Genomic DNA, 17,641 nt, shown 5'->3' with positions numbered 1-17,641 from the left:
GAAGGCTGAGTGCTGAAGAACTGATGCTTTTGAACTGTGGTGTTGGAGAAGACTCTTGAGAGTCCCTTGGACTGCAAGGAGATCCAACCAGTCCATTCTGAAGGAGATCAGCCCTGGGATTTCTTTGGACGGAATGATGCTAAAGCTGAAACTCCAGTACTTTGGCCACCTGATGCGAAGAGTTGACTCATTGGAAAAGACTCTGATGCTGGGAGGGATTGGGTGCAGGAGGAGAAGTGGAAGACAGAGGATGAAATGGCTGGATGGCATCACTGACTTGATGGACATGAGTTTGAGTGAACTCCGGGAGTTGGTGATGGACAGGGAGACCTGGCGTGCTGCGATTCATGGGGTCACAAAGAGTCAGACATGACTGAGCGACTGAACTGAACTGAACTGAACTGAATGTACTTCTTGGTTTGGATTCCCATCCTGTCTTATCTCTAAACACTGAAGTATCCCAGTACCAAGTTCAGCCTTTTTATTTTAATGTGTACACTCATTTCCTGCATGAGTTCAGCTAGTTATTGTTCAGTCACCAAGTCATGTCTAACACTTTGTGACCCCACGGACTGCTCATGCCAGGTTTCCAGGTCCCTGAGCTCTCCCAGAGTTGCGTAAGTTCATGTCCACTGAATCAGTGATGTTACCCAAACATCTCATCTTCTGTCACCCTCTTCTCTGTCTTCCTTCAACCTTCCAATGAATCAGCTATTCACATCAAGCTTAGCTTGAGGATTTTGAACGTAACCTTACTAGCATGGGAGATGACTGCTACTGTCTGGTGATCTGAACATTTTTTAGTACTGTCCTTCTTGGGAATTGGTGAGGATTGACCTTTTCCACTCCTATGACTACTGCTGGGTTCCCCAAATTGCTGACCTAATGAGTGTAGCACTTTTGTAGCATCATCCTGTAGGATTTTAAATAGCTCTGCTGGAACTCAGCTAGTAACCTACCTTTAAATATCATCCATAGGTACAGCTGCCCACATCTATGTCAGATTTTGTGATCAGGCCCCAGCTGCTTATTCCATGTCTCAAAGTGGAATTTCTTGGGCTGTTAAATGTAACTATGGTATCTTTTACACACTTATCTTCAGAAAACAACTGACTATCTTAATGTTTTAAGACAGGAAATGTCCCATGATTCCAACTTCTCAAATCTGGTCAACACTGTCATACAATAAACATGTTAGATTACATATTCAGACCACAAAAGAACTGGATTTTTAGCATCATTTTTTTTGCAACCAGAAATTATTCCAGAAAGGCTACTTCATCCTAATTTTGATTCAATATATCTTGTTATTATATTCTCTAAATTGGGTGGACAGGGTGAGTAAGATACTACCTTTACACTGAGGTGGTTCTGTCCAAGTTCCATTTAAACATACGACTTCCATCTCCCCAAAAAGGTCATAATTCCCAATGCATTCGTAACGTGCTCTCTCTTCACTTTGATATTTAGACTTCTGATTGTGTATAATAGCATTTTCCACTTGAGGTGGATTCCCACAGGAAACATCTGAATAGAAAGGTAAAAAAGTATCTCTAATATAATGATTATCATGAACAGCAAGGCAGAAATAGAATGTCAAATATATTCCATGGTTGTTTCAATTCAACAGTTAATCTGTCATGAAAGACTGCTAATTGTCATCAGTTTATATGTAAGGTTAAGGGAAAGGAAATAAAGCAATATTTTTCAGCAGGAATTAAACTTCTGTACCTTAATTCTCTCCCTTATACTTCACTAGAAAAGTGATACACAATTTTTAGGGCACTGAAAAAAAACAGTTTTCCTGGAAATCTCTTTTTGAAGTTAGTAAAATAAAACTTATAAAGTATATAAATTCAAAATGAATTTATAAATCATAAGCAAAACATAATAAAAATATCATTTGACTTCAAGATTTGGTTTACATTCATCCTGTTTATGATATATAACTTTAGGGCCTTTCAGAAAATAAACACAGTAGGTTCTTCTTTAGAGATTGATCAAGAATTAAACACTTTGAAGAATACTATAGTTGCAAGGAGAAGATGATTAATTAAAGATTTGAACAAAAATCTGGAAAAATAATAGAAAAATAAAGTGTAAATTTACAAAACTATACTTTAATGATATTTTGGGGCAAATGCTAAGGACATCACCATCAATGATGTGCATTTTTCAGTGTGATTCAGGGGATGAAGAGGCTGTAACTACAAGAGGCTGTAGCCATGGGTCCTAAACTGAAATACACACAGAATTCCTTGGCAATCATCAAGACATTGTCAGAGTTGCAGCCCCAGAGGTTTAGATTCAACAAGTCTGAGTGAGCCTGTGAATCTGCTTGCATATAACAGTTTACAGAATTTGCTGAGAATGCTCTTCCAGGACTGTGCTTTGAGAACTATTGGGCTACAACACCAAACACTGGGAACACAAGTCTATCCCTTTTTATGTTCAGGCACAAACTGGTTTTGACCTGGCCTAAAAGTAATCTATGTCCATTTAATGATAGTGGAGGCAATTTTCTACATTATATTATTTCAGATACTTATATAAATTTAAAAATTTTACCAAAGTACCTCTGCATGCTGGCCTTCCTATCCATTTGCTCTTAATACACTGTATAGTATTAGATCCATCCAACTGATAATATGATAGACACTTAAAAGCCACTTGTTCTCCTGACCTATAGAAATCCTTCTCCTGATCTGTGAGTACAGCATCCTCAAAGGTGGGCAAGTTAACACAATTTGTGCCTGAAAGAAAAAAGAATATGCATTTGTTTAGTACATCTTTAAAGATTCATAGTGACCACTGATTATATTCCAGAAAATAAATAATTACATATCAAACCAATGAATATTCTACAGCATTTCTCTTATACCTTGAGACAAATGTCAGAAATCTTGATATGTCACATTGACCATCTCTATATTATCAAAAATACAACATGGGAATGATGACATTCTAAGAGGTAGAGCTGCATACTTCTCAAATTTAAGGTATCTTCTCGCATGAAAGCCCACCTAAATTATGAATGTTTCTATTTTTGCTTTTATCAAAATATGTTACCTTGAGTTATGTTAAATGCCTTAGAAAATTGCATATTACAAAGAAATGATTGACAAATTAACAACAACTGAGTAGTGATAAGAGCAGAGTTCAGCCATAGTACAGGAACAGAGACCAGAAATCTGAGATGTATATCAGAGGATATTCAAACTGAACCCAAGATGATGTGAAAGAGATAGTTTAGTGTTATCAAATTGCCAACGTCCATTGGATCACAGAAAAAGCAAGGGAATTCCAGAAAAACATCTACTTCTGTTCATTGACTACACTAAAGCACTTGATTGTGTAGATCACAACAAACTGTGGAAAATTCTTGAAGAGATGGGAATACCAGACCACCTTACCTTCCTCCTGAGAAAACTATGCAGGTGAAGAGGTAACAGTTAGATCCGGACACGGACAATTGACTGGCTCAAAATTGGAAAAAGAGTACTTCAGGGGTGTATATTGTCATCCCGTTTATTTAACTTAAATGCAGAGTACATCATGCAAAATGCCTGGCTGGATGAAGCTCAAGCTGGCATCCAGATTGCCAGGAGAAATACCAATAATCTCAGCTATGCCTCAGATGACACCACCTTAATGGCAGAAAGTAAAGAGGAACTAAAGGGCCTCTTGGTGAAGGTGGAAGAAGAGACTGAAAAAGCTCGCTTAAAACTCAACATTCAAAAAATGGAGATCATGGTATCCGGTCCCATCACTTCACGGCAAATAAATGGGGAAAAACTGGAAACAGTGACAGACTTCGTTTTCTTGAGCTCTAAAATCACTGTGGATGGTCACTGAAGCCATGAAATTAAAAGATGCTTGCTCCTTAGAAGAAAAGCTATGACAAACCTCAACAGCATATTAAAAAGCAGAGACATCACTTTGCCAACAAAGCTCCACCTAGCCAAAGCTATGACTTTTCCAGTAGTCATGTATGATTTGAGAGTTGGATAGTAAAGAAGAGTCAGGCTGAGTTCCAAAGAATTGATATTTTTGAACTATGGTAATGGAGAAGACTCTTGAAAGTACCTTCGACTGCAAGATCAAAACAGTCAATCCTAAAAGAAATCGACCCTGAATATTCATTCAAAGGACTGATGCTGAAGCTGAAGCTCCAATACTTTGTTCACCTGATACGAAGAGCCAACTTATTGGAAAAGACCCTGATGCTGGGAAAGATTGAGGGCAGGAAGAGAAGGGGACAACAAACAATGAGATGGTTGAATGGCATCACCAATTCAATGGACATTGGTTTAAGCAAACACCAGGAGACAGTGAAGGACAGGGATGCCTGGCTTGCTACAGTCCATAGGGTTGCAAAGAGTCAGAAACGACTGAATGACTGAACTACAACAACAAATCAAACTTTTATTATTTCTAGGGTTATTAATCCTCTACCAGAATTCAGAACTTTTCATAGATAGCTTGTTAAATTCTAGAATTACTGCTTAATTTCATATTTGGGCCATTTATGCTTTGAATTAAAAGATATTTGTCAGCTTTAGAAAAAAAGGAAAAATACTATACTTATGCAATCTTGCGGACGAGACCATTCCCCTCCTAAACATCTTATAGATGCAGGTCCATCAGTTCCAAACCCTTCATCACAGTCATAAGTAACTTCTTCTCCATATTGGTAACTGTCTTTCTTGTGAGATATAACACCATTCTGAATATAAGGTGGAAGTCCACAAGGAAGTCCTGGGAAGAAATGAAAGAATGATTTCATGTTTTGCTAACTTGGAAATTTAATTTGATGTCCTGGTCAACATATTTGGTAGTTTTACTTGAAAATAATAAATCATTATACAGGAACTTCCATGACATGGGAGGAAAGTGCACAAATTTTTCTTAAAATTACCAGTCTGGTGTGTGTCCACTTGAGCAAGAACTTGAAACTGAAATTACCAATATATGAAAGAAATCATCAGTGCTGCTCTAACCAATCATGAGTAATAAAAGAAAAACACATTGAGACTCCACACTTAGGAAAAGTACTTAGGAAAAGTACTATATATTGTAAGACATTAAAAGGGACATTTTAGGGAAGACATAGGACACTTTTTTGAATCTTAGATAGATAGGAATATAAACAGGTTTATGAATATAATAGTTAGGTTTAATTTTATTGCATATCTAGTGTTAATACAAAATAATTGCCAAGTTGAAAAGCAATTCTCTATAGAACTAACAAAATTATTAATAACAAAGTGATTAATTTTATGTCAAATTTGATTTAATGTATAAATATATACATTTTATTTTAATATAAATGACCTATAAATAGATGTTACTTGATATATTTAGAAAACTAAAGGATCAAGTCTCATGACTTTGATGACAATTGATTAGTTTTAATGAATGATACTGAAAATAGATTTTGGTTTGCCTAGTGTCCTCACCTACGCACTGAGGTGGAGAGCTCCACTTTCCCATGTGGCATATTATCACATTATTTTCAGATATCTCGAAGCCTTCTTCACATGTATAACTTAACTTAGTGCCATGTGCATACAGCTTTTGTTCATGTATTTCTCTTTCTTCTGCAGAGCTAGATGAGTTAATGGTTCCATGGTCTATTTGAGGTGGTTGAGAACATCCAATTTTTTCTGTATGAAGTACAGAGGTCAAAGAGTAAAGTACAAATATAATCTTTAAATTAAAAATGTTAGTACAATCAAATATTACTTTGGATTTTAAAATAAGAATAAAAAGAAAATACTCAGAACAATTTACAGAATTCTAAAACTGACAGATATTTGAAACTTGCAAGCTATTTGTCTCCATAAACACTATGCTACTACCACTTGTTCCATGTGCCCCTTCATCCTTTTTGAAATGAATGTCTTATTGAAATGTTGGATGTATAACAGTATGTTAGCTTCAAATGGGCTACAAAATGCTTTTACTTTTACATGCATTATAAAATGACTACCAGTATGTCTAGTAGCAATAGTTCCTAACAAATGTATTACAATATTATTGACCATATTTGTATGCTGTATATTACATCCCCCTGCCTTCCTTATTGCATAACTGGAGTTTGTACTTCAAAATCCCCTGTACCTACTTTGCCAACCCCCTCCTCCTTTCTTGCAACAACTCACTAATTTTCTGTATCTGTATGAGCATGTTTTCCTTTTGTTTTTAGATTCCACAAATAAGTGAAATCATGTGTCATTTGTCCTTTTCTATCTCACCTACATCTCTTAGAATAAATACTTCCTAGACACATCCACGTTGCTGCAAATGGAAATGTTTCATATTTTATGGCTCAGTCATAGTTCACATTGTGTGTATGTATAAAACACCTTCTTTATCTACTTATATATCAGTGGACTCTTTAGGTGGCCTCCATACCTTGGTTATTGTGTGTAATACTGCAATGAACATTGGAGTGCATAATCTTTTTAGATTAGTGTTTTTGGTTCCTATGAATAAATATCCAGTAGTGGAATAGCTGGATCACATGGCAGTTCTACTTTTAAAATTTAAAGGAAATTCCACATTCTTTTTCATAGCAACTCTGCCAGTTTACAATCCCACCAACAGTGCACAAAGATTCCCTTTTCTCCACATCTTTGACAACACTTGATGTTGTCCTTTTCATGGTAGCCATTATGATATGTGTGAAGGGACATCACAGTATGGTTTCAATATGGTCTTCCTGGATACAGTAGTCTTGGCTGCAAGTTTTTTTCATTACTTTCTATATGTTGTGCCAGTCCATTATGACCTAAAAAATATTCTTCAGAAGACGTTGATACTTGTAAGGGTCTCCTTGTAGGTAACTACTGCCTTTTCTCAGGAAGGAGAAGAGGGTGACAGAGGATGATATGGTTGGGTGACATCACCGTTTCAATGGACATGAACCTGGGCAAACTCTGGGAGATGGTGAGAGACAGGAAAGCCTGGCATGTTGCAGTCCATGGGGTCGCAAAGAGTTGGACATGACTTGGCAACTGAACAACAACTTTCTATTAATTAATGTTTTATTTAAATTGGAGGCTAATTACTTTACAATATTGTGGTGGGTTTTGCCATACATTGACATGAGTCAGCCATGGGTGTACCCCCATCCTGAACCCCCCTCCCACCTCCCTCCCTATCCCACCCCTCTGGGTTGTCCCTGTGCACCAGCTTTGAGTGCCCTGTTTCATGCATCGAACTTAGACTGGGGATCTATTTCACATATGGTAATATACATGTTTCAATGCTATTCTATCAAATCATCCCCCACTCGCCTTCTCCCACAGAGTCTAAAAGTCTGTTCTTTATATCTGTGTCTCTTTTGCTGTCTTGCATATAGGGTCATCATGACCATCTTTCTAAATTCCATATATATGCATTAATATACTGTATTGGTGTTTTTCTTTCTGGCTTATATCACTCTGTATAATAGGCTCCAGTTTCATACACCTCATTAGAACTGATTCCAATGCAATCATTTTAATAGCTGAGAAATATTCTGTTGGGCATATGTACCACAACTTTCTTATTCATTCGTCTGCTGATGAACATCTAGGTGGGTTCCATGTCTTAGATATTGTAAACAGTGCTACAACAAACATTGGGGTACATGTGTCTCTTTCAATTCTGTTTTTTTCAATGGGTATGCCCAGCAGTGGGACTGCTGGTTCATATGGCAGATCTGTTTTCAATTTTTTTAAGGAATCTCCACACTGTTACCCATAGTGGTTGTAGTAGTTTGCATTCCCACCAACAGTGTAAGAGGGTTCCCTTTTCTCCACACCTTCTCCTGCATTAGACTTTTAGATAGCAGCCATTCTGACTGGCAGGAGATGGTACCTCACTGTGGTTTTGATTTGCATTTCTCTGACAATGAGTGATGCTGAGCATTTTTTCATGTGTTTGTTAGCCATCTGTATGTCTTCTTTGGAGAAATGTCTGCTTAGTGCTTTGGCCCATTTTTGGATTCGGTCGTTTGTTTTTCTGGTATTGAGCTGCAAGAGTTGTTTATATGATTGTGAGATTAGTTCTTTGTAAGCTGCTTCATTTGCTATTATTTTCTCCCACTCTGAAGGCTGTCTTTTCACCTTATTTAGAGTTGTCTTTGTTGTGCAAAAGCTTTTAGCTTTAATTAGGTCTCATTTGTTTATTTTTGCTTTTATTTCCATTACTCAGTGAAGTGGGTCACAGAAGATCTTGCTGTAATTTATGTCAAAGAGTGTTTTGCCTAAGTTTTTCTCGAGGAATTTTATAGTTTCTGATCTTATGTTAAATCTTAAATCCGTTTTGAGTTTACTTTTGTGTATGGTGTTGGAAAGTTTTCTAGTTTTCTTCTGTTATAGATGGTTGACCACTTTTCCCAGCACCACTTGTTAAAGAGATTGTGTTTACTCCATTGTATGTTTTTGCCTCCTTTGTCAAAGATAAGGTGTCCATAGGTGCATGGATTTATCTCTGGGCTTTCTATTTTGTTCCATTGATCTATATTTCTGGCTTTGTATCAGTACAATACTATCTCGATGACTGTAGCTTTGTAGTATAGTCTGAAGTCAGGCAGGTTGATTCCTCCAGTGCATTCTTATTTCTCAAGATTGCTTTGGCTATTTGAGGTTTTTTGTGCCATTCTTTTTTCTCAAGATTGCTTTGGCTATTCAAGGTTTTTTTGTATTTCCATACAAATTGTGAAATTATTTGTTCTAGTTCTGTGAAAAAAAATGTTGTTGGAGACTGATAGGGATTGCACTGTATCTATAGATTGCTTTGAGTAGTATACTCATTTTCAGTATATTGATTCTCCCGATCCAGGAACATAGTATATTTCTCTATCTATTTGTGTCATCTTTGATTTCCTTCATCAGTGTTTTATAGCTTACCATGTATAGGTCTTTTGTTTCTTTAGGTAGATTTATTCCTAAGTATTTTATTCATTTAATCACAGTGGTGAATGGGATTGTTTCGTTAAATTTTCTTTCTGTTTTCTGATTGTTAGCATATAGGAATGTAAGGGATTTCTGTGTATTAATTTTATATCCTGCAAATTTACTATATTCATTGATTAGCTCTAATAATTTTCTCATGGTGGCTTTAGGGTTTTCTATGTAGAGGATCATGTCATCTGCAAACCATGAGAGTTTTACTGGTTCTTTTCCAATCTGGAGTCCTTTATTTCCTTTTCTTCTCTGAGTGTTGTGGATAAAACTTCCAAAACTCTGTTGTATAGTAGTGGTGAGCGTGAGCACCCTTGTCCTGTTCCTCACTTTAGGGGAAATGATTTCAATTTTTTGCCACTGAGGATAATGTTTGCTGTGGGTTTATCATATATGGCTTTTATTATGTTGAGGTATGTTCCTTCTACGCCTTCTTTCTGGAGGGTTTTTATCATAAACGGATGTTGAGTTTTGTTAAAGGCTTTCTCTGAATCTACTGAGATAATCATATGTGTTGTTTTCCTTCATTTTATCAATGTGGTGTATTACATTGATTGATTTGTGAATATTGAGGAATCTTTGCATCCTTGAGAAAAAGCCCACTTGGTCATGATGTATGATCTTTTTAATATGTTGTTGGATTCTGATTGCTAGAATTTTGTTAAGGATTTTTGCATCTGTGTTCATCAGTGATATGGGCCTTTAGTGTTCTTTTTCTGTGGCATCTTTGTCTGGTTTTGGAATTAGGGTGATGTTGGCCTCACAGAATGAGTTTGGGAGTTTACCTTCCTCTGTAATTTTCTGGAAAGGTTTGAGTAGGATAGGTGTTGAAAAGAAAAGTGAAAGTGAAGTTGTTTAGTCCTGTCTGACTCTTTTCGACCTCATGGACTGTGTGGGATTTTCCAGACAAGAGTATTGGAGTGGGTTGCCATTTCCTTGTCCAAGGGAACTTCCCTACCCAGGGATTGAATGCAGGTCTTCTACATTGCAGGCAGATGCTTTACCCTCTGAGCCACCGGGGAAGGATAGGTGTTAGCTCGTCTGTAAATTTTTGATAAATTCACCTATGAAGCCATCTGGTCCTGGGCTTTTGTTTGTTGGAAAATTTTTGATTCCAGTGCTATTTCCATGCTTGTGATGGGTCTGTTAAGATTTTCTCTTTCTTCCTGGTTCAATTTTGGAAGGTTACACTTTTCTCAGAATTCGTCCATTTCTTCCAAGTTGTCCATTTTATTGGCATATAGTTGCTGATAGTAGACTCTTATGATCCTTTGTATTTCTGTGTTGTCTGTTGTGATGTCTCCATTTTCATTTCTAATTTTATTGATTTGATTCTTCTCCCTTTTTTTCTTGATGAGTCTGGCTAATGGTTTGTCTATTTTATTTATCTTCTCAAAGAACCAGCTTTTAGTTTTGTTGATTTTTGCTATAATCTTCTTTGTTTCTTTTTCATTTATTTCTGCCCTAATTTTTATGATTTCCTTCCTTATACTAACCCTGGGGTTCTTCTTTTTCTAGTTGCTTTAGGTGTAAAGTTAGGATATTTATTTTTCTCTTATTTCTTGAGGTAATCTTGTAAAGCTATGAACCTTCCCCTTAGCATTCTTTTTACTGATTCCCATATGTCTTTGGTTGTTGTGTTTTCATTTTCATTTGTTTCTATGCATATTTTTATTTCCTTTTTGATTTCTTCCATTATTTTGTTGGTTATTAAGAATCGTGTTACTTATTCTTTTTCCTGTAGTTGACATCTAATCTTACCGCATTGTGATCAGAAAAGATCTTTGAAAGGATTTCAATTTTTTTGAATTTATCAAGGCTAAGTTTATGGCCCACGATGTGATGTATCCTGGAGACTGGTCCTTGTGCACTTGAGGAAAAGGTGAAATGCACAGTTTGAGGGTGAAATGTCCTATAGATATCAATTAGGTCTGACTGGTCCATTGTATCCTTTAAAGTTTGTGTTTCCTTGCTAATTTTCTGTTTGGATGACATGTCCATATGTGTGAGTGGGGTATTAAAATCTCCCACTATTATTGTGTTATTGTTCATTTCTCCTTTCATACTTGTTAGCATTTGCCTTATGTATTGAGCTGCTCCTATGTTGGGTGCATATATATTTATAATGTTATATCTTCTTTTTGGATTGATCCTTTGATCATTAGGTAGTGTCTTTCTTTGTCTTTTTCATGGCCTTTATTTCAAAGTCTATTTTATCTGACATTGCTACTCCTGCTTTCTTTTGGCCTCCATTTGCATGAAATATTTTTTCAGTCTGTATGTGTCCCTTGTTTTGAGGTGGGTCTCTTTTAGACAGCATATATAGGGGTCTGAGTGAACTCCGGGAGTTGGTGATGGACAGGGAGGCCTGGTGTGCTGCGATTCATGGGGTCGCAAAGAGTCGGACACAACTGAGCAACTGATCTGATCTGATCTGATAGGGGTCTTGTTTTTGCATCCATTCAGCCAGTCTTTGTCTTTTGGTTGGGTAATTCAACCCACTTACACTTAAGGTAATTATTGATAAGTATGATCCCATTGCCATTTACTTTGGAACAACAACATTATTAATTTTTTTTCCATTAAATTATAATGTGTCCTGGTATGGACCTTTTCAGGTTCATCTCTTTTTGGGACTGTCTGACTTCTAGACCTGAGTGTCTCTTTCCTTCCCCAGGTTAGAAAAGTTTAGCTATTATTTCTTCAAGTAAGTCTCTGTCTCTCTCTATTTTATTTTTTTTTATTTTGAAATTAAATGGTTTTTATTATTGCTTTAATTTTCTCCATAGGATTCTAATCTATTTTAGATAATAAATCTCAAGTGTTCCAGGCACCAGACAACTAATTTTTACTTAATTACTACTGACTTACAAACAGAAGCAGACAAATGATTCAAATGTTAAATGATTTTTTAGAACACAGGTTAACCCAAGGCAGTGGACATCTATTTACGAGAAATCTTCCGTGAAAGATAAAATGTGATAATTTATGTTCATCTTTTTTTTAAATTTTATTTTATTTTTAAACTTTACATAATTGTATTAGTTTTGCCAAATATCAAAATGAATCCATCACAGGTATACATGTGCTCCCCATCCTGAACCCTCCTCCCTCCTCCCTCCCCATACCATCCCTCTGGGTCGTCCCAGTGCACTAGCCCCAAGCATCCAGTATCGTGCATTGAACCTGGACTGGCATCTCGTTTCATACATGATATTTTACATGTTTCAATGCCATTCTCCCAAATCTTCCCACCCTCTCCCTCTCCCACAGAGTCCATAAGACTGTTCCATACATCAGCGTCACTTTTGCTGTCTCGTACACAGGGTTATTGTTATCATCTTTCTAAATTCCATATATATGCGTTAGTATACTGTATTGGTGTTTTTCCTTCTGACTTACTTCACTCTGTATAATAGGCTCCAGTTTCATCCACCTCATTAGAACTGATTCAAATGTATTCTTTTTAATGGCTGAGTAATACTCCATTGTGTATATGTACCACAGCTTTCTTATCCATTCATCTGCTGATGGACATCTAGGTTGCTTCCATGTCCTGGCTATTATAAACAGTGCTGCGATGAACATTGGGGTACACGTGTCTCTTTCCCTTCTGGTTTCCTCAGTGTGTATGCCCAGCAGTGGGATTGCTGGATCATAAGGCAGTTCTATTTCCAGTTTTTTAAGGAATCCCCACACTGTTCTCCATAGTGGCTGTACTAGTTTGCACTCCCACCAACAGTGTAAGAGGGTTCCCTTTCCTCCACACCCTCTCCAACATTTATTATTTGTAGACTTTTGGATCGCAGCCATTCTGACTGGTGTGAAACGGTACCTCATAGTGGTCTTGATTTGCATTTCTCTGATAATGAGTGATGTTGAGCATCTTTTCATGTGTTTGTTAGCCATCTGTATGTCTTCTTTGGAGAAATGTCTATTTAGTTCTTTGGCCCATTTTTGATTGGGTCATTTATTTTTTCTGGAGTTGAGCTGGAGGAGTTGCTTGTATATTTTTAAGATTAGTTGTTTGTCAGTTGCTTCATTTGCTATTATTTTCTCCCATTCTGAAGGCTGTCTTTTCACCTTGCTGATAGTTTCCTTTGATGTGCAGAAGCTTTTAAGGTTAATTAGGTCCCATTTGTTTATTTTTGCTTTTATTTCCAATATTCTGGGAGGTGGGTCATAGAGGATCCTGCTGTGATGTATGTCGGAGAGTGTTTTGCCTATGTTCTCCTCTAGGAGTTTTATAGTTTCTGGTCTTATGTTTAGATCTTTAATCCATTTTGAGTTTATTTTTGTGTATGGTGTTAGAAAGTGTTCTAGTTTCATTCTTTTACAAGTGGTTGACCAGTTTTCCCAGCACCACTTGTTAAAGAGATTGTCTTTAATCCATTGTATATTCTTGCCTCCTTTGTCAAAGATAAGGTGTCCATATGTGCGTGGATTTATCTCTGGGCTTTCTATTTTGTTCTATTGATCTATATTTCTGTCTTTGTGCCAGTACCATACTGTCTTGATAACTATGGCTTTGTAGTAGAGCCTGAAGTCAGGTAGGTTGATTGCTCCAGTTCCATTCTTCTTTCTCAAGATCGCTTTGGCTATTCGAGGTTTTTTGTATTTCCATACAAATTGTGAAATTATTTGTTCTAGCTCTGTGAAGAATACTGTTGGTAGCTTGATACGGATTGCATTGAATCTATAAATTGCTTTGGGTAGTATACTCATTTTCACTATATTGATTCTTCCAATCCATGAACATGGTATATTTCTCCATCTATTAGTGTCCTCTTTGATTGCTTTCACCAGTGTTTTATAGTTTTCTATATATAGGTCTTTAGTTTATTTAGGTAGATATATTCCTAAGTATTTTATTCTTTCCATTGCAATGGTGAATGGAATTGTTTCCTTAATTTCTCTTTCTGTTTTCTCATTATTAGTGTATAGGAATGCAAGGCATTTCTGTGTGTTGATTTTATATCCTGCAACTTTACTATAGTCATTGATTTGTTCTAGTAATTTTCTGGTGGAGTCTTTAGGGTTTTCTATGTAGAGGATCATGTCATCTGCAAACAGTGAGAGTTTACTTCTTCTTTTCCAATTTGGATTCCTTTTATTTCTTTTTCTGCTCTGATTGCTGTGGCCAAAACTTCCAAAACTATGTTGAATAGTAATGGTGAAAGTGGGCACCCTTGTCTTGTTCCTGACTTTAGAGGAAATGCTTTCAATTTTTCACCATTGAGGATAATGTTTGCTGTGGGTTTGTCATATATAGCTTTTATTATGTTGAGGTATGTTCCTTCTATTTCTGCTTTCTGGAGAGTTTTTATCATAAATGGATGTTGGATTTTGTCAAAGGCTTTCTCTGCATCTACTGAGATAATCATATGGTTTTATTTTTCAATTTGTTAATGTGCTGTATTACATTGATTGATTTGCGGATATTGAAGAATCCTTGCATCCCTGGGATAAAGCCCACTTGGTCATGGTGTATGATCTTTTGAATGTGTTGTTGGATTCTGGTTGCTAGAATTTTGTTAAGGATTTTTGCATCTATGTTCATCAGTGATATTGGCCTGTACTTTTCTTTTTTTGTGGGATCTTTGTCAGGTTTTGGTATTAGGGTGATGGTGGCCTCATAGAATGAGTTTGGAAGTTTACCTTCCTCTGCAATTTTCTGGAAGAGTTTGAGCAGGATAGGTGTTAGCTCTTCTCTAAATTTTTGGTAGAATTCAGCTGTGAAGCCGTCTGGACCTGGGCTTTTGTTTGCTGGAAGATTTTTGATTACAGTTTCAATTTCCGTGCTTATGATGGGTCTGTTAAGATTTTCTATTTCTTCCTGGTCGAGTTTTGGAAAGTTGTACTTTTCTAAGAATTTGTCCATTTCTTCCACGTTGTCCATTTTATTGGCATATAATTGTTGATAGTAGTCTCTTATGATCCTTTGTGTTTCTGTGTTGTCTGTTGTGATCTCTCCATTTTCATTTCTAATTTTATTGATTTGATTTTTCTCCCTTTGTTTCTTGAGGAGTCTGGCTAATGGTTTGTCAATTTTATTTATCCTTTCAAAGAACCAGCTTTTGGTTTTGTTGATTTTTGCTATGTTCTCTTTTGTTTCTTTTGCATTTATTTCTGCTCTAATTTTTAAGATTTCTTTCCTTCTACTAACCCTGGGGTTCTTCATTTCTTCCTTTTCTAGTTGCTTTAGGTGTAGAGTTAGGTTATTTATTTGACTTTTTTCTTGTTTCTTGAGGTGTGCCTGTATTGCTATGAACTTTCCCCTTAGGACTGCTTTTACCGTGTCCCACAGGTTTTGGGTTGTTGTGTTTTCATTTTCATTCGTTTCTATGGAAATTTTGATTTCTTTTTTGATTTCTTCTGTGATTTGTTGATTATTCAGCAGCGTGTTGTTCAGCCTCCATATGTTGGAATTTTTAATCGTTTTTCTCCTGTAATTGAGATCTAATCTTACTGCATTGTGGTCAGAAAAGATGCTTGGAATGATTTCTATTTTTTTGAATTTACCAAGGCTAGCTTTATGGCCAACCCACCTCAAAACAGGGGACACATACAGACTGAAAGTGAACGGCTGGAAAAAGATTTTCCATGCAAATAGGGACCAAAAGAAAGCAGGAGTAGCAATACTCATATCAGATAAAATAGACTTTAAAACAATGGCTGTGAAGAGAGACAAAGAAGGTCACTACATAATGATCAAAGGATCAATCCAAGAAGAAGATATAACAATTATAAATATATATGCACCCAACACGGGAGTACCGCAGTATGTAAGACAAATGCTAACAAGTATGAAAGGAGAAATTAACAATAACACAATAATAGTGGGAGACTTTAATACCCCACTCATACCTATGGATAGATCAACTAAACAGAAAATTAACAAGGAAACACAAACTTTAAATGATACAATAGACCAGTTAGACCTAATTGATATCTAAAGGACATTTCATCCAAAAACAATGAATTTCACCTTTTTCTCAAGCGCACATGGAACCTTCTCCAGGATAGATCTCTATTTTAGATCCCCATAATGAGAATGGTACTGAAGTCGTCCCAGATGTCTGTTAACCTATCCTCATTTTATAAATTCTTTTTTCTTTTTCCTATGCTGTTTGGAAGTTTCCACTACTCTGTCTTACAGATCTCTGATCCATTCTTCTGAATCCTCTAATCTACTAGTGATTTTCTCTAGTGTATTTTTCATTTCAGCTGTTGTATCCTTCAGCACTGTTTAGTCCTTCTTTATATTTTCTTATTCGTAAAATTCCGTTTTCATTCATTCTTCTCTAGAGTCCACTGAACATCTTTATGGTCTTAACCTTGAATGCTTTATTGGGTAGATTGCTTAACTTTGTTTAGTGACTCTTCTGAGATTTTGTCTTATTCCTTCATTTGGAATGCATTTCTCTGTCTCCTGATTTTACCTAACTCTGTGTTTATTTCTAAGAGTTAGGTATATTCCTGATCTTAGAGAAGTGGTCTTTTGCAGAAGTCTATGGGCCCCAACAGAATGCTCCCCTCTGTAGGATGTGTTCAGCAGATCTAGATGATATAGGGGTGCCCTTCTGTTGTGTCAATGCCAACTACTCTGGGTGCACTAGTAGGAAAGGATCCCACTTCCTCCCCAGGTGGCTGACAGACTGTGCCTCATGTGGTGGCTGCCAGCCCACTCATAGGCAGGATGAAGTGTTGATGGAGCTGGCTTCAGGGCCTAAGCATACTTGAGCTGGTGATATCGCACCCAAGAGCAGGATGAGATGCAGGTGTAGCAGCTGTGGAGCCCAGTGGAGTCTGGGGTTGGTGCTGTCATGCTGGTGAGTTGTTAAGTCTCTGGTGCTAGTAAGCTATGCATGTGTGTGTTAGGGAAAACTCTAAAGTGGTACTTGTCTCTCATGATGGCTGGCACCAGTATCTATGATCCCAATTGTCTTCTATCTCTCTAGAAGTTTCACAAAGGTAAACAAATTAGTCTAACCCAAGCCTCTTTCCCATTGATGCCTCTTCACTGGGACACAGAGTATGGGAGATTTTGTATGCCTTTAAAGAACAGAAGAAACTCTGTTTCCTAAAGCCCTCTGGCTTTCTTGTGCACAAGTTACTCTGGCCTTCTAAGTCAGAATTTCTGGGGGCTTATTTTTCAGGACCATGACTCCCAGGCTGGGCAGCCCAGTTGTGCCTTCATTCTTGTCCTTTGATCATTAAGAATAAAATTTGCATAAACATAAATTTTATCTGTTATTTGCACAGTAGACCAAGGAGTTTGTCTGCATTTCACATCAGAAGTGAAAGAGTGTTCATCAGTTCATAAACTGAAACTGTGATTTACTGTTTCAAGATAAATTGGAAGAGACAGAGAGGACTTCATCCTGCTGATCCATACAAAGATTGTGTGCATGCTCAGGCACTTAGTCATGTCCAACTCTTTGTGACCCAGTGGATTCTAGCCCAACAGGTTCCTCTGTCCATGGAATTTCCCAGGCAACAACGCTGGAGTGGGTTTTCACCCTCGTCCCCAGGGGATCTTCCCCATCCAGGGATCAAACCCGTATCTTCTGCATCTCTTGCGTTGCAAGAAGTTTCTTTACCACTGAGCCACCATGGAAGGATACAAAGCTTAGAGGAGTATTAATCTTCTTTAAAGAATATTTTAAACAAACTTTGCATGCACT

General features: G+C 36.9%; 1 protein-coding gene across 6 annotated transcripts in view; it reads right to left on the bottom strand.

The window, feature by feature from the left end:
- LOC147357043 (complement factor H) overlaps nt 1-17,641 on the bottom strand; it is a 109,825-nt gene that overhangs the window by 10,914 nt on the left and 81,270 nt on the right. For 3 of the 6 annotated variants that reach the window (XR_015143761.1, XM_086345582.1, XM_086345583.1), the window contains 4 exons: nt 5,460-5,666; nt 4,585-4,758; nt 2,577-2,753; nt 1,354-1,527 (listed from right to left, as the gene is read on the bottom strand). Coding sequence is in view for 5 of the 6 variants with exons in the window: in XM_086345582.1 (XP_086201708.1) it covers nt 1,354-1,527; nt 2,577-2,753; nt 4,585-4,758; nt 5,460-5,666 (732 nt within the window). In the remaining variant the exon portion in view is untranslated. Of the gene's footprint in view, nt 1-1,353; nt 1,528-2,576; nt 2,754-4,584; nt 4,759-5,459; nt 17,560-17,641 lie in introns of those variants that run through there. The other 3 variants (XM_086345585.1, XM_086345586.1, XM_086345584.1) reach the window with 2 other exon arrangements.

The sequence above is a fragment of the Bos grunniens genome, chromosome 16 (genome assembly GCF_055505025.1).
Source record: "Bos grunniens cultivar Pamir isolate PY7600 chromosome 16, Bosgru_T2T1.0, whole genome shotgun sequence".
Classification (NCBI taxonomy): domain Eukaryota; kingdom Metazoa; phylum Chordata; class Mammalia; order Artiodactyla; family Bovidae; genus Bos; species Bos grunniens.
This window is presented reverse-complemented; position numbering and strand designations above follow the sequence as displayed.